The sequence below is a fragment of the Agelaius phoeniceus genome, chromosome 3, assembly GCF_051311805.1.
Source record: "Agelaius phoeniceus isolate bAgePho1 chromosome 3, bAgePho1.hap1, whole genome shotgun sequence".
Classification (NCBI taxonomy): domain Eukaryota; kingdom Metazoa; phylum Chordata; class Aves; order Passeriformes; family Icteridae; genus Agelaius; species Agelaius phoeniceus.
In genome coordinates, this window is record NC_135267.1 from 72955137 (window position 1) to 72975581 (window position 20445).

Here is a 20445-nt window from a genome sequence, read left to right on the forward strand (position 1 = left end):
AAAGAAATGGTACTTACTGAAGTCAGAAACTGATGTGTGATGTTAGAAATGAGAAGATTAAAGTTTCAGTAGAACATAGAATAGGGTACTGCAAAAATATCACCTATTTTTAAAGAACCAAACAAATCCAGTTTATCTCATTTTTATCATGCAGAGGTCTACTGCAAAACTCTGAACAAAGGGCACAAAAGCCAGTAGTATGTGAACTCCTACATAAACTTTGATTTTGGCACTACAAATAAAATGTTTTGAGGACAAGATATCAAAAACAAAGTGAGATTACTGACCTTTAACGTACTGCGGTTGCCAAGCAAGCAATCCTGTAGCACTGGTTCATATTTTTTCATCAAAGTATCCCAGTTATGGTCACTGACAGTAAAGCTACTTTCATAGCCTGAGGTGACAGAAGAGCCAGCAGATGCTGCATCCGAGGAATCTGTAGAATATGAAAATGTTGTGTCTATATCCAAGAGAGAGACAGTCTCACAGTCCTGTAATTTATCATTTACTGGGCTCTCATGTTCATGCTGCAAATCTTCACCAGAACTGGAGGAGCAGCACAAATTTCCCAAGTGCTCATGAGTTTGTGCCATCTCTTCTGGCTTCTGCAGATTGCCTGTGGTTTTGGGATGCAGTACAATCTCAGTTTCCTCAATAGATTTGCCTTCCACATCATTTACTCCAGAGGCCAAGTTCAGGGAGAGCTGTATGAAACTGAAACTTGATCTAAAGCTATCCTGTGCACCAGCAGAACGAGAAATACCATCTCTGTTTTGATATTCACAGTTGTTATTCACTTCTGTCTGATCCAAAGCATACATGTTTGGGAGCTTGCTCACTTTGGTGCTGCAGCTTTTCTGCCACGTACAGCACCCAGCAGGAACATCTCCTATCCCTGTGCTATCTGACCGTGGACTATTGCAGCAAGAAAGATTTTCACAGCATCCTGGAGGGTTTCCAGTAGCGGCCAAGGTTGTCACCCCATTAGCAGGAACTACAGCACTACGGTGCAGGAATTCCAGGTCATTTTGGCACTGTCTGAGCAGAGCACATCCCTCAGAGCCTTCACAGTGCTGCCTACCATGCTGGAGCTCTGCTGGGCTGGACCCTGCGCAGGCACCCAGGGACTGGAACTCGATCTGTTGCTGAGCCTCTGGCCTCATGTACCCAGGTCTTTTGGCCAGCTTCTTTCTATGGAGAGAGCCCGCTGGCATTAACTGCTGGTGATCACCTGGGAGGGCAGAAAAAGTCAGTCAGTGTTTCTGCAGTTTTCCAGGCTTAACATACTGTGGCATCTGAAAATAGCCGTTTCTGAAATTTCAAGCAGCGTATCGTTTTCCATTTCAACAAAGCACAGACACTGACCATACTGCAGGTAGAGAACACTGTGTGTATTCATTCACCTTATAAAGAGTTGGCACCTGTTTTTAAGTGAGCTCCCTAACAAGCTCCTCCACCAGGACACAAACCTGGGTACAACGTATCACATTATCTTCCCTATTCACAATATCGCTCTGCTTTTCCATTCCAACTTGCTTAACAGCACGCTGAAGCAGAAACTTGGTTTAAGTTTCTCTGATCCAAACTGATTTCAGGCTTACAAGCACATCTAAGATAGGACTGAATCTGCATCCAAAATGTGAGAACCGTGATCACCAAGAGATTTTGTTCAGTTTCTTGTGTTCATACCCATGTTTCAACACTATGAGTAGCAAATGGCTCAGGCTCTGCTGCCGTAACAGATACAACTGTAACACCCTGTGGCTAGAGATGTCGGTCTAATGAGACACTGTACAAGTTGTCATTTAGATTTATGATACTATCCACCGTCCAAAATGTAAAGTTAAAGGAAAAGCTTTGCATGAAGAATCACCAATCCTAGAAAGCTATTCGTTTGTAGCATTACTAAAGTATTAATATCATTAAGAAGCATGCTCTTAATGAGGCTCAGTAACTTGATTTCCTTACACATACCTTACACAGATGAAAAGATAAATTTGCTGTTTGCAGAGATAGGAAAACAAACAAAAAACCCCATCCAAACAAGATAAAAATATCACAGTAAACATTATAAGTGGGAGATCAGAATGTAATGTCTGTGTTTTCTGTATATTTTTATATATGCATTATTGGTAAAAGATTACATGATGACTACTTGCATTCTCTCATGGATTTACTGCTAGTTAAAAAGTATTTCATTTTTCTGTCCTGTACAATGGGAATCAATGGGAATACAAGCTCTGCACTATCATCCATTTTGTAACACAAAAAGATATTGACTGCACCTATTTGCCAGAATCACTCTTCAAGGTGATCTGATGCCTAGCTGAATTATGCCCTCTATTAGCTGCCCTCTACTCAAAGAAACAGAATCAATTGGGTGTTAGAAATATTCATGTCACCCACCCAGAGCCCTTACAAAAACACAAGTTTCTGGGTTTTTTTCTTTACATTTAACATTCCACCCTAATCACAATCCTTTGTCAGCGTTTACATTGATGGATATGCACATACTCTAAACTCCTCAGCAGCTCCTAACACAGGCCTTATACACACCTCACTATGACAACATCCTATACAAGAATTTAAGCATTAGAACCAAAACTTCCCAGGAGAATTTTTCCAACATTTATTACATTCTCGCCAAATAACCTTCAACAAAAGCAATTTACACATTTTCCATATACTAGAATAGTGGCACATCTCACCATGGGACTGCAGTTAAGCCTCTGTATCACCATAAGCTTCCTATCATCAAAAATTAGAATATCCCAGCAGTCTCTTATATTCTCTCTTGTCTGAGGACAAAAAGTATCACAGAAATAAGAAGTAAAAAAGGTCATGGAGTCCATCAGCCTGTCTACTATAAAAAGACAGTGAAATGCTGTTCTGGGAGTAATTTAATAGAAGTCTTAACAAACAGGAATCACTCTCGGAGCAAGGGAACAAAAACTGAACAGAATGTTCTTTAAAATTTAATTCTTTTGGTTTATATACAAAACAATAGCCTAAATTTGACTTCAGCAGAAGAAATCAGTCAGGCATAAGAGACTTCTAAGGCTGCATAAATGGTTCCATGGCCATTTAAAAAGGCCTGTCACAGGCCTCATCTGTAAAAACACAAAAGGTTCTCTGGTTTAATTAAAATCAGTTTAAAATTGATCTCACTAAGTCACTATGAATTTCTAAAGTAGACAGACAATTACAGCTCTTTAAACACCAAATTTAAACTAAGCTAATGTAAATAAGGTTTAAATTGGCCAAAGCATTAGATATTCACACCAAGTGAACTGGATGCAATTCTAAAAATTATTGGAGCCAAAGGGGTACAATTCCAATGTCCTGAATGAGATCACACACTGCCCAGGCATCTCTGTGCTCCTCACAAGGTTCACAGGTAGCCCAGACAGGTTTGGCATTCTGTTCCTTCAGAGACTCCAGGTCTATCTCCTGGTGAGTCCATCCAGCAGCACAAATCACTCACCTGGATACCAGAGCAGAGTTACACTGCCCAAGTTCTAATCAGCACTAGAGCTAGGCCAAGCCAAGAGCCATCCAGAGGATGCTACAGGGAGAGAGCTGCAGGTCCTTCACCCCTGAGTGCAAAGCAGAGTGGACAGAGCTGGGACTGACATGAACATGGACACTCACACCTTCCCCAAAGGATAAGGGGAAGCCTGATCTCCAGGTCCAGATAGAGAGCACCCACAGCACCTTCAGCCATCACAAAGCCCAGCCAGGAAGGTTCTATTGCCTTGGGTGTAGTGTTTGGGCACTGTTTACCTTGTGCCATGTCCCTGTTCTCAAGATTAAAATAATTTCAGTTGTTTAATATTACATATCTGAAATACAGTTCTATAAACTTTTTCTGCATAGCCTTTCAACCATAGCTTGCCTTGTCTGCATGTCAGAGAAATTACACTGAACCAATTCAGCTGGCTTATTAAAAAATAAAGACAGGCCTTAAATTCTTCTCATCTTACCTCAGTTTGAAGAGCATCAAACAACTGTTCGCAATTAACTACAAAATTATCAGAATAAAACAACCAAAGGCAATTTAAAACCTTACACTACAATGTGTTATGCATTGTGTGAGATACACATTTAGAAAGAGAGAAAAGCCACAAATGGAAGAGCCTTTCAATAGTAATATTAAAAATAAATTTTTTAAAATATATATTTTACAGTCTTGGAAGACGGTGTAACATATTTAACAGCAGATATGTGCAAATTACTTCAAATTGAAATTATGAAAGCTCAGAAATATTCTTAACAGCTCTTTCACCATAGCAATCTTTCCTGATGATCAACATTTCATGTACAATAGCAGTTCAGATCTAAAGCAGAGGGAAAAAGAAAATAGCCTATTGCTGTAAAGCAACATTGTTCACATCTTAGTCACACCAAGTGAGATGAAAGAGGGAGAGGTGAAGCCTAAGAGCATTTCCCACCAATGGAAAGAGCACATTCTCATGTACCCAACCTGACACCAAAGGAGAGCAGAACAGTCATCTAATTTATTTTAGATCATCAGTTTTTGTTCTCAGCCACAAATGACCAAATGTTCTAATAGCATCTAATACCTTATTTGTTATTCCAATAGAATTTTATAGATGAGAACAGAAACTCTGACATGATCACCTCCTCACTGCTGCTTTAAGCATGTGATGCAGAATGCTTGCAAGATCATTTAAGCTCTCCCTGAAAGTGAGAAGTTATAGATGCAGTTTTAAAGGTAGCTCAGCTATCTGAATATACCTATATTATACACAGTTCTTTTTTATTAGAATAACAAATTCATCTTCAGAGCACTTGTGGGTGATAACTGTGATGTGGAAGAAAAGGTATTTGGTCATATTCAAAGGCAACTATCAAAGCACTGCTCCAAGCAATTTCTGTAGTGCTGCTTCTCTTAAAGAAGCCCATAACACCTGCATCAAACTACACACAAACAAAGTAAGCAAGTTCCAAATATTTATTATTTACAAACAACATATACACATAAATGTTTAACCTATCAGAAGCAAAAATGAACCATTTTTGGCGATTAATCTGACATGACAATAACCATTACTGTTCAGCTCCTATGTCACAGAAATATGTAAAATGTGGCCTGTTTCTGATCAGTTACAGTTTGACTCATTTACTGAATTTCAAAGACCCCGCTAAATATGCAAAATAAGATAGCACTGATGTCAACACAGCCTATGTTGAAACAAACAAGTATCACCTCTTTGCACAAATAAGCTTTCAAAGAAAGTCACTTTCAAATAAAGGTTTCCATAACTCCTAAAATGAAAAGGTCTCACTTGGCTTTTTCATCTCACCTACTGAGTGTTAACTGTGGTTTATCTAAAGTTTTATAAAGTGTATCTACAGAGGAAAGCATTGCTGAGTTACATTGTATTGGATACAATAATAATTATTTCTTCACCAAGGCTTCCTGTGACTTCTAAGGTCACATACTGGGTTCAGTTACTCAACTGTTAGATTTCCAAAACATGACAAATAACATATCCTCTGAGGTCATTAAATGCATGTCAGTTTCCATTCTCCACTAAAAAGCACTTCAAAAAATTGAGCACTGCAGAAGTCAGAATGCTCTTCTTTAGCCAGGGTTTAAATAATTGTGTTTTTATTGACACACTCTCATAATGCATGTCATTGAGTTGTCACAATCAAGCCACTTGCCTCCTTAATGCAGCAACTCATTTTAAGCCATTTGTTGAAACTGCAGCACCTCTCTCTAGAGTTAGAATCACATCAGCTGATATTAAATTTTTCACACCTCAAGAAATAAAAAAACAGTTTAAACCTGGTCTAGCCTTAACACTAAGAAAGAAAAAAAAAAAAGTCTACCAAAAAGTAAGTTGGTAAATAACAAACATTTCCCACATCAGTAACAATCACCTATTTAGTCAGGGGAATAAGAGAAATCACCCTTTCCCTTATTACATATTTGTTACTAGAACTCACTTTCCAAATTCATCTCTGGTTGATCACCCTCAATCCAACCATTCTCCAAACCTTCTTACACAATTCACGGATCTATTTCACCCAATAACGCACTGATACCTGCCTTGGCCAGCTAGAACCAAACTCACACCACCAGCTGCCTAACAGAACAGCTCCCAGGCTCCCCAGTCATCACCACACCCAGCTCAGGGATCCATCCTGTCAGCCCATCTGATGAACAACAAAATATCCCAAGGATGAACACAAGCAGGTCTGGAAAACAAGCCAGTACGAGCTCTGGGTGCCTTCAGCACAGTGAATAACAGAAGACACTTCCCCAAAAATATCCAGCCCAATTTTTTCCAAACCTGTGGGCAAATTTCTCTTTAACTTACAGTTAAGTTATTGAGAATAATTTACCCACTTTCCAAAGAGGCAGATGGACACACAAGTTGCAAGCCTACAGAGAATATTCACAACAGCTTATTTCAGGAGGTGGGGTGTGGGTGTAAGTTTTGTTGTTCTTCTTCCCGGGGAAAAACTCTTTTGTTCCCACTTTCAATACAAAAGTCTGTAGAGGCAGTCCATGCAAATGTCTTAAGTGGAGAGAACACTCTGGATTCTTTCAGTCAAGATCTGAAAACAGCTTTAAATATTTCACAGAGATAGGGGAGCAAGGATCTTGTATAAAACTGTGTAGTTTTCTTAGGTCATAAATTAATTTGCAAACAACAATGGGTTTGCAGTCATATCCCATAAAATCATTTCACCAAATACTTGTGAAACTATGAAATCGGTACACAGCAGTCCCTTTCAAAAATGGTCTACTTAACACACCACACTTCTCTTTCATCACTCTGTCTACAGAGTGACAGTGTGGATTCCCACTACTTCTGCTCAGTCAGATCATCTACAGCAAGACTCTAATATAAAACTCATCAGGGGGGAGGGGATGAAGGAATTTTAAAAAAAAGTGAAGTGTGAGAGCACATTGACAGCAGTCAATTTCTAATTCAAGCACAGTTTGAATGCTCCAGCTTGGAGATTTGAATTTTTAATTTCACCAAGAGAGTGGGTTCCAAATTAAGCATCTGATGCACAGTCAGTCTGAAACCAGAATTGAGTTTACTGAAATAGAAAGTAATTTTCTCTTAACAGCTCAGTAGTGATCACATATAATGAAAATAAAACAACGTGGCAGCTCCTATATTGCCAAGGGTGAGGAGTCAGAAGGCTTTTAGCTTTATAATTTAATATCAAAGTCCCAGGACAAATGCTGCTCCTTTGCCTGCTGAAGGAAGTTCACCTTGAAGCCCCAGTCAGGCTGTCAGATGCAATGTCCATGCTGTCTAGACAAGAACAGAGATGGAATGGAGCTCCAGATATCAGGAAAGCTGAGTACCAAATTCCCACAGAAGGTACAGCACCTCAGGATGCAGATTAAATACAAGACAGTGCAAAAGCCAGGCACGAATACAAACTGCAGTTACAGCAATGACAGGACACGAGGCCAACCCACAGCTAGGAGAAAAGCAAAGAAGTGGTGCTGCTCCCTCCCCCTCCTCCTCTGAAAACAAAACCTCTGGGCTTTACATGAAGCCCTGCAGCTCTTTAAGCTCTACCAGAATTTCTGCACTTGGATGTTCTTTGCTCTTTGCAGCAGTTGTGTGAGCTGTACCTTTGCCAGCTGACAATAAACTGCTGCTCCGAGTGGCAAGATGAAGATCCTCCAGTGGCCCCACGAGGCACAGCCTGCAGCACCACCCTCCTGTCCTCAATGCCTGCACAAGCAGCTTCAGTCAGTGCAAGTCCTCACCAAATGCCAGCAGATTGCTCATCACCATCAGCCTGCAGATGTTACAACCTGGGAGGGGTGAAACTGTGGTCCAGCAAGCAGAGTGCAGCTCCCTCAGAGACCTTCACTGGCAAGTGGGAAAGACACACATGATATCCCTTTTGAGATCTTCACTGAGAATATGGCTTGACCTTTACAACCCTTACCCAAGGCTGTAGACAGACAAAACAGAAGCTGGAAGTTTGTTTTACTGGGCCCCAGAACACAAAAGTGAAGACGTCAGCTATATCCTTTTCCTCTAGCACAGAGGAGAAAAGTAGGTTGTTCAGATGAAATTCTGAGATTATCTATGAACAGGCTATGGAAGAAATACTACAGCAGAGATTGCTGAAACAGCAGCTGAATACTAACCACAGACAAGAGCACTACTAGCAGAAATCAGAGCTCCTTCTAAATAGAGTGGGTCAGAAGTCACTCTGCCTAGAGCAAGTCAGATATCTTTTACTTTTTTTTTAAATTAACATTCCAGGAAAGAATAGAGTTTCTCTCTAGAAGGTAATTGCACTGAACTACAGATTTTAGCAGATGTGGAAACAGAGGGACAACAGCTATCGATACAGAAGTTGAGAAGGCCTCAATATACAGCTGGAGAGCACTCAAAGGAGGCACCCACCAGCACTAGACAGCTAGCTGTCCATAACTTTCCATGTAGGAGCCCTGACATTAGAGGCCAAACTTCCCACATCACCAGATATGGCAGGAATATGGAGATGTGTCCTGCTCAGCTTCAGGCAGGAGCTGAGAGTAACCCGTGCACCTCACACCAGGACTGCAGACCAAGGACTCCATAGGACTAAAGCCTATTCACGCACCTCCAAAAGCCATGGCCACCAGAAGCAGACAAGGATCAAGGAATACAGTCAAGCAGCAGCCAGTCAGACCCTAGGCTGAGGGAGGACATCACCAACACTAATGAATCTACTTTGGCTGTCATTCACTCATTTTTGTCTCCATCCTAACTCTGCTAGTACCAACACTGCACATGCTTTCCACCGTTCCCAACAAACCCTGCCTGCTTTTACTCCCACTGTCACTGCATTTCAATCATGGCTCCCCAGTTACTCCTTCCAAACCAAGGGCTCATTTTTCTTCAAGTGAAAAAGAGAGTTGATCCAGAATCTTTCCAATTGCTTCTCCAGAGCTTTGACAAAAACTCTGGATGGGTCACACTTCACAGTCTAGAACAATAACCATCCACAAAGCTCCTGAACAGCTCCTGAAAGAGAGATACTCTCTTTCCCAATACTAATTTCCACAATTCTTCCTCTCTGCTCCTTTCCAATCATTCCTTTTGGCCATGACCCCAATGCACAAGCCTCTCTCCAGCTCCCCTAACAGCATTTCTCTCTCAACAGCAAACAAACCTGTGTCAACTTACCCCCAGAAATCCTCCTCATATGAGCTTCCATGCCTTCCACCTCCTCAGCCCACCCAATCCCTTCCCAGGTGGAGAGCCTTTCTGCATTATACTGCCCATCAGCAAGGCTCAGAATTTTCTGGGCTTCCCCAGGTGCATTTAAAACTTCACTGAAGTTCACTGAAAACTTCACTTCAGCTGTGTTCATTGATTTCATTGCTCCCCTCCAGTTGCTCAGCTTTTTGGCTGAGGGTTTCTTTTACATCTTTCACAGCACACAGTCTGTATGACAATCTAAACCAAACCTCACTCTAAAGGCACACTGACTCCATTCATCCCCTCAGAGATCATCTCAAGGAAAACACTCTTGTGAGAGCTTCTTCCCCCGACTGTAAATCACTGCTACTCATGTCTAGGAAATCAAGACAATTACCTGTCACAATTTACTCTGACATTCTCCCTGGGCTAACATACATTAGCTAATAATACAGGCTACTCTTACTAACACATGTCTATGCTGCTTAACAAAAGCACAGACTTCTGCCAGAAGTTTAACATATTTCTGTCACATGCTGTTTGTGATTCACATAAGTACTACTACCTAAGTACAAATACACAGTATCTGCCACCTTTCACTGAACCTTACCCATCTGCTATTAATATCAAAGTAAATGAAAGCACAGCATTAATCCTCAAAGAAATTGTACCCCTATTATGACACAGCTTGTTTCGTGGGTCCAGGGACTTTGCAGGATACTGCACTGAAACAAAGTCTTCAGCAAAATACTTCAAGTTTAAAACAAAAAAAAAAGTCAACACAAAAATCATACCTCTCAAAAATATTCTCTGTATTAAAAGAATAAGCCAGTGAACAGTTTTGCAGGTCAACATATTCCAGATCCATCTTAGCATTTTAAGTGGATAAAGAAGGTGCAGAATGTACCATATGGCATCAAACACACACACACACACACCTGAACAGATCTGCTTCAGCAACAAAAAGCTTGGCAGAGGAAAACTTTGAGTGTCATTCAGATAGCTTTCCAGAATAAATACAGATTGTTAACTCATTACGTCCAATTCTAGAGCAGTATTATTTGCTTTAGAAAACCTGAATTCATAATCCAGGATCAGCAGGGTCCTGTGTGAGGTAGCTCATATTTGCATATCCCTTTCAGGTATACGGGATAGGTCCCTGTGTAATTAGGAATTTCTTCTGCTTCTTTCAGGTTTACATACAATACTCCTGACAAGTAATATTATTAAGAAGCAGCAGGCAGAACTGCCACAGCTTCCTTTCCAGGAAAGCAAAGCAATTTCAGAGACATTTGATCTCATGAGTTCTGAGGTACAGCAGTAATCTAATGCATTTGCTTTGTGGTTGAAGCAGACTATGTGAGAAACTACACAACTCTACCCCAGCCACAAAGCATGGCCAAGACAGAACAAAGGACTAACACAGGACTCCTGAAAGACAGCTAAGTATTTTCACTATCAAAATACACCTAAAGCTTTGTACCTTTAGAACTCCTGTCTTCATGGAAAAAGGTTGGACATTTAAAAGCAACACTCAGATAGAATTTTATATTATCTAAGCTATCAAACCTTAGAGTTGCAGGTCCCCTTGAGGCAGATCCTGCAATAATGCTATTCTGTCTGGTGAATTTTTATTGGAAACCTCAGGTTTAACTTACATTTTTCACCAGAAACATGAAGCAAATACAAACATCATATTTAGAGGACTCTGACTATAACAACCTGTCTACGTTTTTGTACTCCAAATCTAAAAAAGTCTGAGATCTGAGACTGGAAAATAGATTTATAAAATATCTGTGTCAAGTAAATCAATTAAGAGAGTCTATAGGCATAGATAGTTAATTGACAGGCTTCTTTAACTACTGAATGAAACAGTGCTACCTTTTCATGCTGGAAACCTTTTAAATTTCCTCCTGACTAGGAAGAAAACTCACAGTATTTTGGATGCACTTGTCACAGCTGCTCAACCTAGAAAGCATCCTCTCTCTCCAGCCCTCTGTGAGCAGGCACACCTTGCATGACTGGCCTTAAAAAAACAAAGAGGTGACAACAAAACCATGAGAGATACTGAGAAGACTGAGTTTTTCATTTCTGAGCAATAAAAGTGTCATAGTGCTCCACTGAACAAAAACGTATGAAATGTCTTAAATTACCTTAAAGTCTGAGTCATAAGCAAGGACTGTACCAGAGAAAGCCAGCAAGGCAGAACTAACAACATCTTTAAGGTTAGAATGCCCTCTTTGGGTATAAAGACATATTTGCAGCAACAGTAAATCTCAGTAAGTACAGTGCTATTTTATGCTGTAGGAAGGAAAGCAAATCAAAGAATGCAAGTGTGCTACTCCAAGACTTCTAAAACGTTAGAAATTACTCTAATTACCCTCTACCAGTAGTAATGCTGTGAAGAGGGCACATAACATTAGTGAGGTTGACAGCAATCCATACAGAGCAGTGCAGAGGGGCAGGACAAGGAAGAAACGGGCATAACTAAAAATAGGAAACTGGATACAAAGAAAATCTTTTTCACCCTGAGGGCAGCCAAGAAGTGAAGAAGAAAGCCTGTAAAATCCTTGGAGGTTTTCAAGGCCCAGCAAGATAAAAGCTCTGAGCAACCTGACACAACTCCAGAGTCAGTCCTGCTTTCAGCAGGGAATTGGAACAGAGATCATCTGAGGTTCCCTCAAACCCAAGCTATCCTAACATACTTCTAAGATTTATTTAAATGTCAGGATTTGCAGTATTTTGCTAGTTAACTATACCCACAACAAAAGTTCAAGAGTTTCATCTGTGGAGATGCAGCCAACCTTGCAAGAAAGCAACTTCTCTGATTTATAATGCCACAAAGGAGTCACTAGAAGTTAACAAACAATAGTTCCATCACATCCTGGAAGCTGAAAACAGCTCACTTTCTATAAATAAAATTTAGACTAAAGCTCAATACTAGAAATAAATAAGTTCTCAAACAGCATTTAAGCATCCACCACTCACAGAGAGAGGGAGAAATTACAAGCCTGAGCGGTGGTCAGGGCCTTAAGCAAGACAGATACAGTAAAGCAGAGCAGCACAGGAACTCCAGTTGTTCCACAGCAGCAGGCCTTTGGCAGTTAGCTGGCGATTAAATGATGCTCATGAGCATCACTTAAATGTCACTTTGATCTACCGCAGTTATTTCACAAAATCTTTATTACTGAGGCTTTTTATTGGCTGTACAAACATTGGCAAGCCTTTCTCTTTGCTGTATTAAAAATTATTTTGATACTTATTCCTAGGCTGCTTGCCAACTGGAAGACAAGATGGAGCCATCTGTGAGACTACAACTCTCTGAAGACACTTGCCTTTCAAAAACATAATCCCTTAAATGGTGCCAAGGGCATTACACACAAAAAAACTAACATCACATCTGAACAGCTGCAGCAAAACCTGCCTGTCTCACAAATTTCCCAGCAAAGGAAGGGGGGAAGACCACTTCTGCTCAGGGAATACTGCCTCTACCCTATCCAGTCCGTGAAGTCTGATTATGACATGAGCATGTAAAAATTTAAGCCTGAATATTCTGCCACACATGTATCAGGCAGTCAAAACTGTGCCAGAGATCTGTATGTTATCTATAACTGAATTAAGTAGCAAACACAGCTATTTCTATATCTTCTTTGTTGGTTTGATAGAAATTTGAGGGGGCTGGTCTCTTTCTTCTTCCACTGTTTAGCAATGTTGGTGTTCAAAATATGTACACAGGCTGCTACCCAGAATTCCTTATATCCTCTGCATTGCCTTCAGCTGGTCTGCTTGGTTTTAATTATTATTAAAATTAAGTATTATTCCCTACTTGCCCCTTGACTTTTAATCCTCCTTTTAAAAGCTCCTCTCATATTTTATATCATAATTTCCAAGCCATTAGAGATCACTTTTACCCAACTAACACCTACAACAATTACTCCTAAGAGACCTGCAGGAAAGACAGCAACGCCATGTACTTCCCATGGCTTGCACTGAAGAGTCATACTGGCCTCTCAGCATTAAAACCACAGCCAATCTAAACTTGCAAGGGTCACACTTAATGCCCAGGCTTCCAACTTCCAACTGTGCTACACCTAGGCAAAGCACACAAAGTTTCACTAGGGCATGGCAGCACACAAAGCAGTAACACAAGAAGTGCATGTGCATCAAGATCTAGGAGAGAAGTCTGGACTCTCACATTAAGAAATTCAGTGCCACACCAAGCTCACCAGAAACACAGCAAAACAGCTGCTACACACCATGCTCATTACTTGTAACAAAAATAAATTATTTTAAAATAATATGAAATTAACTCAGAAAGTGAATGACATGAATAAACACTGCCTGCTTAACCCAAAGATGGAAAATCTTACTAACCTCACTCTAAAAGGTAAACACCATAAAGTACAACAGGGTCAGTTTCAGTTTCACAAAGGGCAGTCAGAAGTTTTATGGATTACTCTTCCCAGAACAGCAACACTGGCTTTTACCTGCCAGTCCTACCTCACAAAGGAAAAGACAGTAACAAATCTACTCCTGAAAATCAACATCATAGCTATACTCAAGGTGGGCAGAAAGCATCTCCTTGGATAACATGAAATAGATCCTAACTTGACCCTGGAAAAGGTTATCCCATAGAAAATTCTGTCATTGGCAAAAGCTGGCACCATAGTAGGAAAATTCTCAATTAGCTAAAAGAACAAATACGCTTCTGCTAGTGCTAACTGCATATAAAAAAAAGAAGCTGAAGCTGATCTTTTCTTAACTTACAGCAACTCGAGACCCCTGGCAAAACCGGATTTTCCCCCAGTCTTCATTCCCAGAGGAAGCAGACACAGTTCTGACAGACTGCTCAGAGGAAACCATTAACTGGAGCAGCTCTTCTCTCCCAGCCAACTCTGTAAAGTCCCCAGCAGCCACAAGTGTGGGAACACTGCAGCAGCTCTCTCACCATGACCATGTTCAGGCTCTCCAGGGGAAAGGGAAACACAATACCTGTTGATTATTAACTACTTTGGGAGCAAAACCACACAGAGGATCAGCTGCTCTGGTTCTGTACCCCAGGCAACAGTAATCAGATCCTTCTTATACAATTTCAGTGAGGGTCTCCTCAAGATTTTCACTGCTCTGAGCAAATTAAAATGTCCTGCTCTCCCAAACAAGGATTCTGGCAGGACAGGAGCAAAGTTTCAGCATGGTGCCCTGGTAAAACAGTGCTGTCCCACTGCAGTGGCAGCAGGGACCATCCAAGGCATCCAAGAGCACCTCATGCCCCTGAGACCCCACATCTCTGCTGAAGCACAGATATCAGCACCCTACCCACATTGCTCCTACCATAGACACAGCAACCAAAAAGATGTTAACAGCAAGGAAATCCTACTACAGCAATGTAAAATGTCACCAAACTCAGCAGCTGTGTGTCACACAGACTGGTGTGCCTATGGCTCTCCAGGAGCAGAGCCGAGAATGCAACACAGTCACAGCTCAGCCTGAGCTCTTAATGCAAATACTGATGGGTTAACTCATTAAATGGGAAAAGCCAAGCCCCAGCAAACAGCTGGGCTGCCCATTTCCTTCCATCACCACAATCTCCACTCTCCACGGGCCATTAGCAACAGGAAGCACCTGAAACTTAGACCAGCACCATGAAATTCAATCTCATTCCTGCCTCACTAACCATCTTTGTCCAAAATCCTAAGAGAGAATGGAAAGCTCTTGTCCCCAAAGACATACTCTCTAACAATGGGGATAAATTAAGTTTATATGATCAGCCTAGCTCTTGCAACAAAGTCAGATATTTTATGGAGCTGAGGCTACCTCAATTTACCACCCTGAACAGGCTCAGGGATGTTCCTTCCTTTGAACCTCATGGTGTTTCCCTGAAGTAAAACATTTATGTGTGGAGGAAGAGGAACAACCAACCACAAGAATTATTAGATAGCCATAAAATAAAGGAAAAGCCTGTGGCTATAAGCATTTGGCCTTGCAAGCAGTCTCCCCCAGCACCACTCCAAGTGCCTGCATATCTGCAGTAATGATAACCCATAAGACCAAGCTGCTGTGTCAGTGGGAAGAATGCTTACCACCATAACAGAAACAAATTACTTGAAGTATCCCACTAAAACAGCAAGAAAGCAGTTTACTATCATGAAAAAACTATTCTTGCCCTTCCCACACTCTCTGGAGAGCTGATGGCTTCCCAAAAACAAAACAAAGAGATGTTAAAAATTGTTTCCTTTATTGCTTAAAGCATATTTTTCCAACCAGTCTGATGATTTTGACCATCCTCAGACTGGTGATTTAAACTCAAGTTGTTGTCAGATGAACTGAGCTAGGGACTGTGGTTCTCATCCCATTAATCAATAAAGTAGTGAAGCCATTGACAAACTTCATTACCTACAGACACATTCAAAGCATCACTATTATCTGATTCTAATTTTCTGTTAGTATTATTATTCACCATTAAGCAAGGTCCTGAAAAGCTACACCAGTGCCACATGCCTCACGTTACACAGATCTGGAGACTTGTAAAACAATTCAGAAAATGGTATCTAATGGTATCAACTCCCAGTTCCTGCCTCTCTCACAGATACTAACCCTTTCATTTTATTTAGTTTTACAATACTCACTATCAACCTCTTGACTTTTCACTCCACAGGTTGCCTCAAAGTCTCCCTACTAAGAGATTTTCCTCTGTAATGGTTTCCTGCCCCAATGACCTCTCAGCCCAGCAAAGGAAGACTTTCAACAAGAGCACATTAAACCCCTCCAAACAACCAACTCTTCAGCCATTGCAGAGAACAGAGAAAGGTCACATATGCCATATCCATTCTGCTCTTAGTTTCAAGGAGCCACTTTTCCCACACAGCTCTTTCCCAAGGAGACTTTATAATCTAACCATACATACAGTGTGTTTAACACTGTTCAGCTGTAGTTCTGATTTGGTTGCTCTTTCATTCAATCCATAAACACAGGTAGTGCATACAACCTTAAAGGAGCTAAATAAGCAGTACTAAGAAAACATATTTTCCACTTTCCATCCCTTATTCTGAGTACACAACTGTTTATGTAGTAAATATTTACTATTCAAGGTAAAGTCTAATTTAGTGGGGTTTTTTTTACACTTGTCAGTGTTACAAATAAACAGAGTGACAGAGGGCAAAAAGAGCAGAGTAACAAGACAATTTACCCTGACACGGGCATGACACAACTAAGAGACCTATTTATAAGGCAGCAAGAGAGGAAGGAAGGAGGTGGTGAGAAAAATCAGAAAGCACCATTGATCATACTCATTAGACAGCTGGGTCCCAATTAGAAATATATCACACAGAGATAATAAGAGGTGTTCTGGAAGGAAGCTTGGCTGTGAGATGAAGGAGGGTCTGAAACACAGCGAGCAGCATTTTACAGTATGTACAAAGGGGAGGCAGAATCCAAATTCTGCAAGTCCCAAAGGAATCACACCCAACAAAGAAACCTTACTTCAGGCAAGCACACAATCTCACCCCTCTGCCTGCAGACTTCAGATTACTCATTAAACCACTTCACATTCTTAGCATCAATAAATAGGGAAGTAATTCCATGTCAATAGCTAATTCCATTTCCATACAGAAAACTCATGTTTAGCAAACAAAGTATATCCATAGTGGATCCTAGCTTCCACAGCATCAATAGCTTGCAGGCTTGCTATTTCTCCCTGAAAGCATTTTTCAGGTGACCTCTTAATGGAATCCATTCCTATATGGTAAAGAAGAAGAAAAAAGGAAGTTACATGGTGTGTTAAATAGTTAACACTACACAGAATTAAGGAAACACCTTCAAAAAAGGATACTACCATGCTTAAAATAGGAACAGCAGCCTTTGTTCAGTGCCAGAGGGCCAAGTTTTCCCTCGTGTGACTGCTGGTTTACAAAGGGCGCATTCATTCCGAATACACAAGGGTTTTGCAGCAGTTTTCCTTCAAGAATATTGAATAGTATTACAACACACCCTGGGCTCAATCCTAATCTAAGTGATGTGGCATGAAAGGGCTGCTTTCTGGAAAGAGACACAAGATGCTAAGGATGAACTTGGAAATCACTATGGCAACTGTGCAGGTCCCTTCCCATTCACCTTGGAGGCCAATACTCCAAAGGAGGTAAGAAAAACCCCTTCCACAGGAATCATTCATATGCAATATGGCCAAAACCAGAAAAGGTCACAGCCGGTCTCGGCTCAATTAGAAAGAGGGGTTTGCTCAAAGAAACACAAGGCTGAAATGGGAAAAGAAAAAATCATAACTCCCAAGGAGCGCCCGTGAGGTGTCCCACACTCGAGTAAATCACACTTGAAAGGTCAGCTGGTTCAGTAGCTGTCAAAGGCCCCAGCCACAGCAAGCAAAAAAAGCTTAACCAAGTGTGCCTAATTTGGGAACAAAGTCAGAATTAACCTTTAGGGTTTTCGCTTTTGTCAGTACAAAACATTGTTTGCAGTGCTTTCTGTCCTCCTGTTCATCACAATTAATTTATCCTGATGCTAATAAATCCTCTTTTATTACATGAACCCACTACAATTCCACCAGAAGCAGCTTAGGCCCAAAGTTTTGACTTCACTTTAATGAAGAGAACAAAGGATGATTTATCTAAATTTAAAGAGGGAGGAAGCCAGTGGCAATACAATACTTGCCTCTGACTGTGTTTAGAATGCTGTTGCACTGTAATCTTTAATGTCATGTATGAGAACCTGTCATTTTTGGTGCCCAATCTCAAAGAGAGCTACAAAAAAAACTGGTAACTCTGATAGTATCAAGCACTAGGAAGAAAAAAAGACATATTGGATATGGTCCTAATCTCAAGTTTACAAAACACTGCACATAAACATTTGGTGGTTCTTGTACGTTTCCTTCAATTTCCCATGATCCCAAAATTTTAAGTAACCACAAATCTCTAAACTCAGCCTTCTTTTTCTTTTAAATCAAATATTTATTTTAACACCCCTTCTTTGCAGTTTCATAAGGGCCTAGAAGCCCCATGAATAGGGCTTCAACTGGAAAACCGCTGTCAATGCTTTCCCAGAATGAACCACAACAATTTCAACTTCAGCAATGAGATGGGGGAATATACAACATCATGAAAGAGACTTTAGTATTTAAACACTAACAAAAATTTTAATAAGTAGAAACTTTCTCATTTTCAGGAGTTACTGTAAGGCCAATACCAAATTAGCAAGTAAATGAACCAATAGGAAAGGACAAAACAAGAGATAATGCATCCCAGGGGACTTCACCCATTTCTTTGAAAACCTTCATTACTTCTAATTAGTAGCAGCACTTGCTGCTATACCTTCTGCAGCATATTTTGTGAAAGCCTTTATTATAAAAGCACTTCACTGCAGAACTCTTAAAATACTAGCATAATTAATTCAAAAGCATAGCAAGAAGTCACTCAAGCAGTGTACACAAAGATTAATATGGATTACCAAAACAGGAATGAGCCGTTTTCTATTAAACTGTTGGCAAGGACGACTGAAGTGTTTGCAGAAAGTCTTGGTGGACTCGTGGAGCTGGGAGAACCACGTATCCCAAACAACCCAAAAGACAGCACCTAGTGAGAAATACACCTTTCTTTCCCAGTTGTCCTGAGAAAGGTGAAGTGTTTTTTTCCAGAATTTCCCCGTGGCTCCAGCCTTTTGGCAGCACCACTGTTGATAAGGAGAGCAGCCCTAGCTCCAACCAGCTGATTGCCACAGCTCTGAGAGAAAAGGATAGCAGTTCATCCACACTAGAGGTCATGGTCTTGTAAGATTCATTTATTTATAAAAGCATATACACACAGAGTGTCTGCTGAGACGGCAGGTTTCTTTTTCTTCCTTAAGCCCGGACGGGAGAGATAAGATAGGTAAGTTTTCTAAGAGCACCATTACTTCCCTCTTTGCAGTTCGTTATTTAAAAAAATAAACAAACAAACTATACTAAATAAACCATTAATGGCTTTGTATCACTGTAACTGTGCTCACACGCGCTGAAGTGAAATCTTACTTTTTGAGTTAAAAAATTATAGCTAGTTAAAAAATTATAGTTATCTCAAAGTTGCAAGACCTTTTCTTATACCCTTTCTTAGACTGCATTAACTGTGAAATGTCAACATCACTAGGGGCTTAAAAAATTTAAAAAAACAAAATCTTAAAACTTTCGGACTGTGAAATGAAAGATCCGGGTGGGGGTTTTCTTCACTGAAAAGAAATGGGGAAAAAAAAAAAAAAAAAAAAAAAAAAAAAAAAAAAAAAACCACCACACAACTACACGCTCCCCTACTAAAAGCGACTCCCAAGAGCGGCCGCTGTCCCAGCCCGAGGGCAGCATCCAGCCGAGTGCAGCCGCCCGGCCCCTCCAGCGGGGAGCAGCGCTGCCGGCCCCGGCCCCGCCGGGGATGCCCCAAGCCCCCTGCACGTTCAGGGGCTCCTGCGAAGCTCCTCGGCCGGGCTCCCCTCGCCTCCTCCCTTCCTCCCCGCCGTTCCACCCGCGGTGCCCCGGCCCCGCTCACCTGGGCCCGCCGCGTCCCCGCCGCGGCGCCGCCTGTCGGTCCCGCCCGGCCGGGGCTGGGGCTGGGGCTGCGGCCGCCACATCCCGCCCGACCCCGGCCCCGGCCCGCAACCGGCGGAAAGCGGCCCTGGCCCGGCCACTCCCCGCCGGGGGCGGGCTCCAAGCAGCTCCACCGCCCCGGGGAAGGAGAGGGCGGCGGGCGGGACCGGCCCTGGCTCTGAGCTGTGGAGGGTGGTGCGGTGCGGCCGGCCCAGCCCCAGGGAACCGGGCCCGCCGGGCTCCCGGCCGCGCAGTGGTCCCAGGGTGTGCGGGCTCTGTTCCCACAGGTCTGCAGCGTTAAGTTGGGCGGGAGAGGAAATAGGGAATCACAGAATCGGTCAGATTGGAAGGCACCACAGCGGTCCGAGCTCTCTGCTCAAGCAGGGTCATCTTAGAGCACATGGCAGGGAATTGGGTCCAGATGGTTCTCGAGTATCTCCAGTGAGAGAGACTCCACAACGTCTTCGCACAATCTGTTCCTGTGCTCGCAGAGTAAAGAAGTTCTTCTTCATATTCAGGTGGAATTTCCTGTGCATTGGTTGCTGCCCATTGCCTCTTGTCCTCTTGGCACCCTTCCTTCAGATACTTAAAAACATGGAAAATGTTCCCTCTCAGTTGTCTCTCTTGAGGCTGAACAGGTCCAGCTCCCTCAGCCTCTCCTCACAGCAGAGATGCTCCAGTCCCTTA

General features: G+C 41.8%; 1 protein-coding gene across 4 annotated transcripts in view; it reads right to left on the reverse strand.

Annotated features, from left to right (window-relative positions):
• The window catches only part of DISC1 (DISC1 scaffold protein), a 178981-nt gene extending 158913 nt beyond the window's left edge, over window positions 1-20068 (reverse strand). For 2 of the 4 annotated variants that reach the window (XR_013181410.1, XM_054630483.2), the window contains exons 1-2: window positions 19721-20047; window positions 288-1231 (exon numbers count right to left, since the gene is read on the reverse strand). Coding sequence is in view for 2 of the 4 variants with exons in the window: in XM_054630483.2 (XP_054486458.2) it covers window positions 288-1231; window positions 19721-19802 (1026 nt within the window). In the remaining 2 variants the exon portion in view is untranslated. Of the gene's footprint in view, window positions 1-287; window positions 1232-19720 lie in introns of all 4 variants that reach the window. The other 2 variants (XR_013181411.1, XM_077175602.1) reach the window with 2 other exon arrangements.
• Between the last annotated feature and the right edge of the window lie 377 nt (window positions 20069-20445).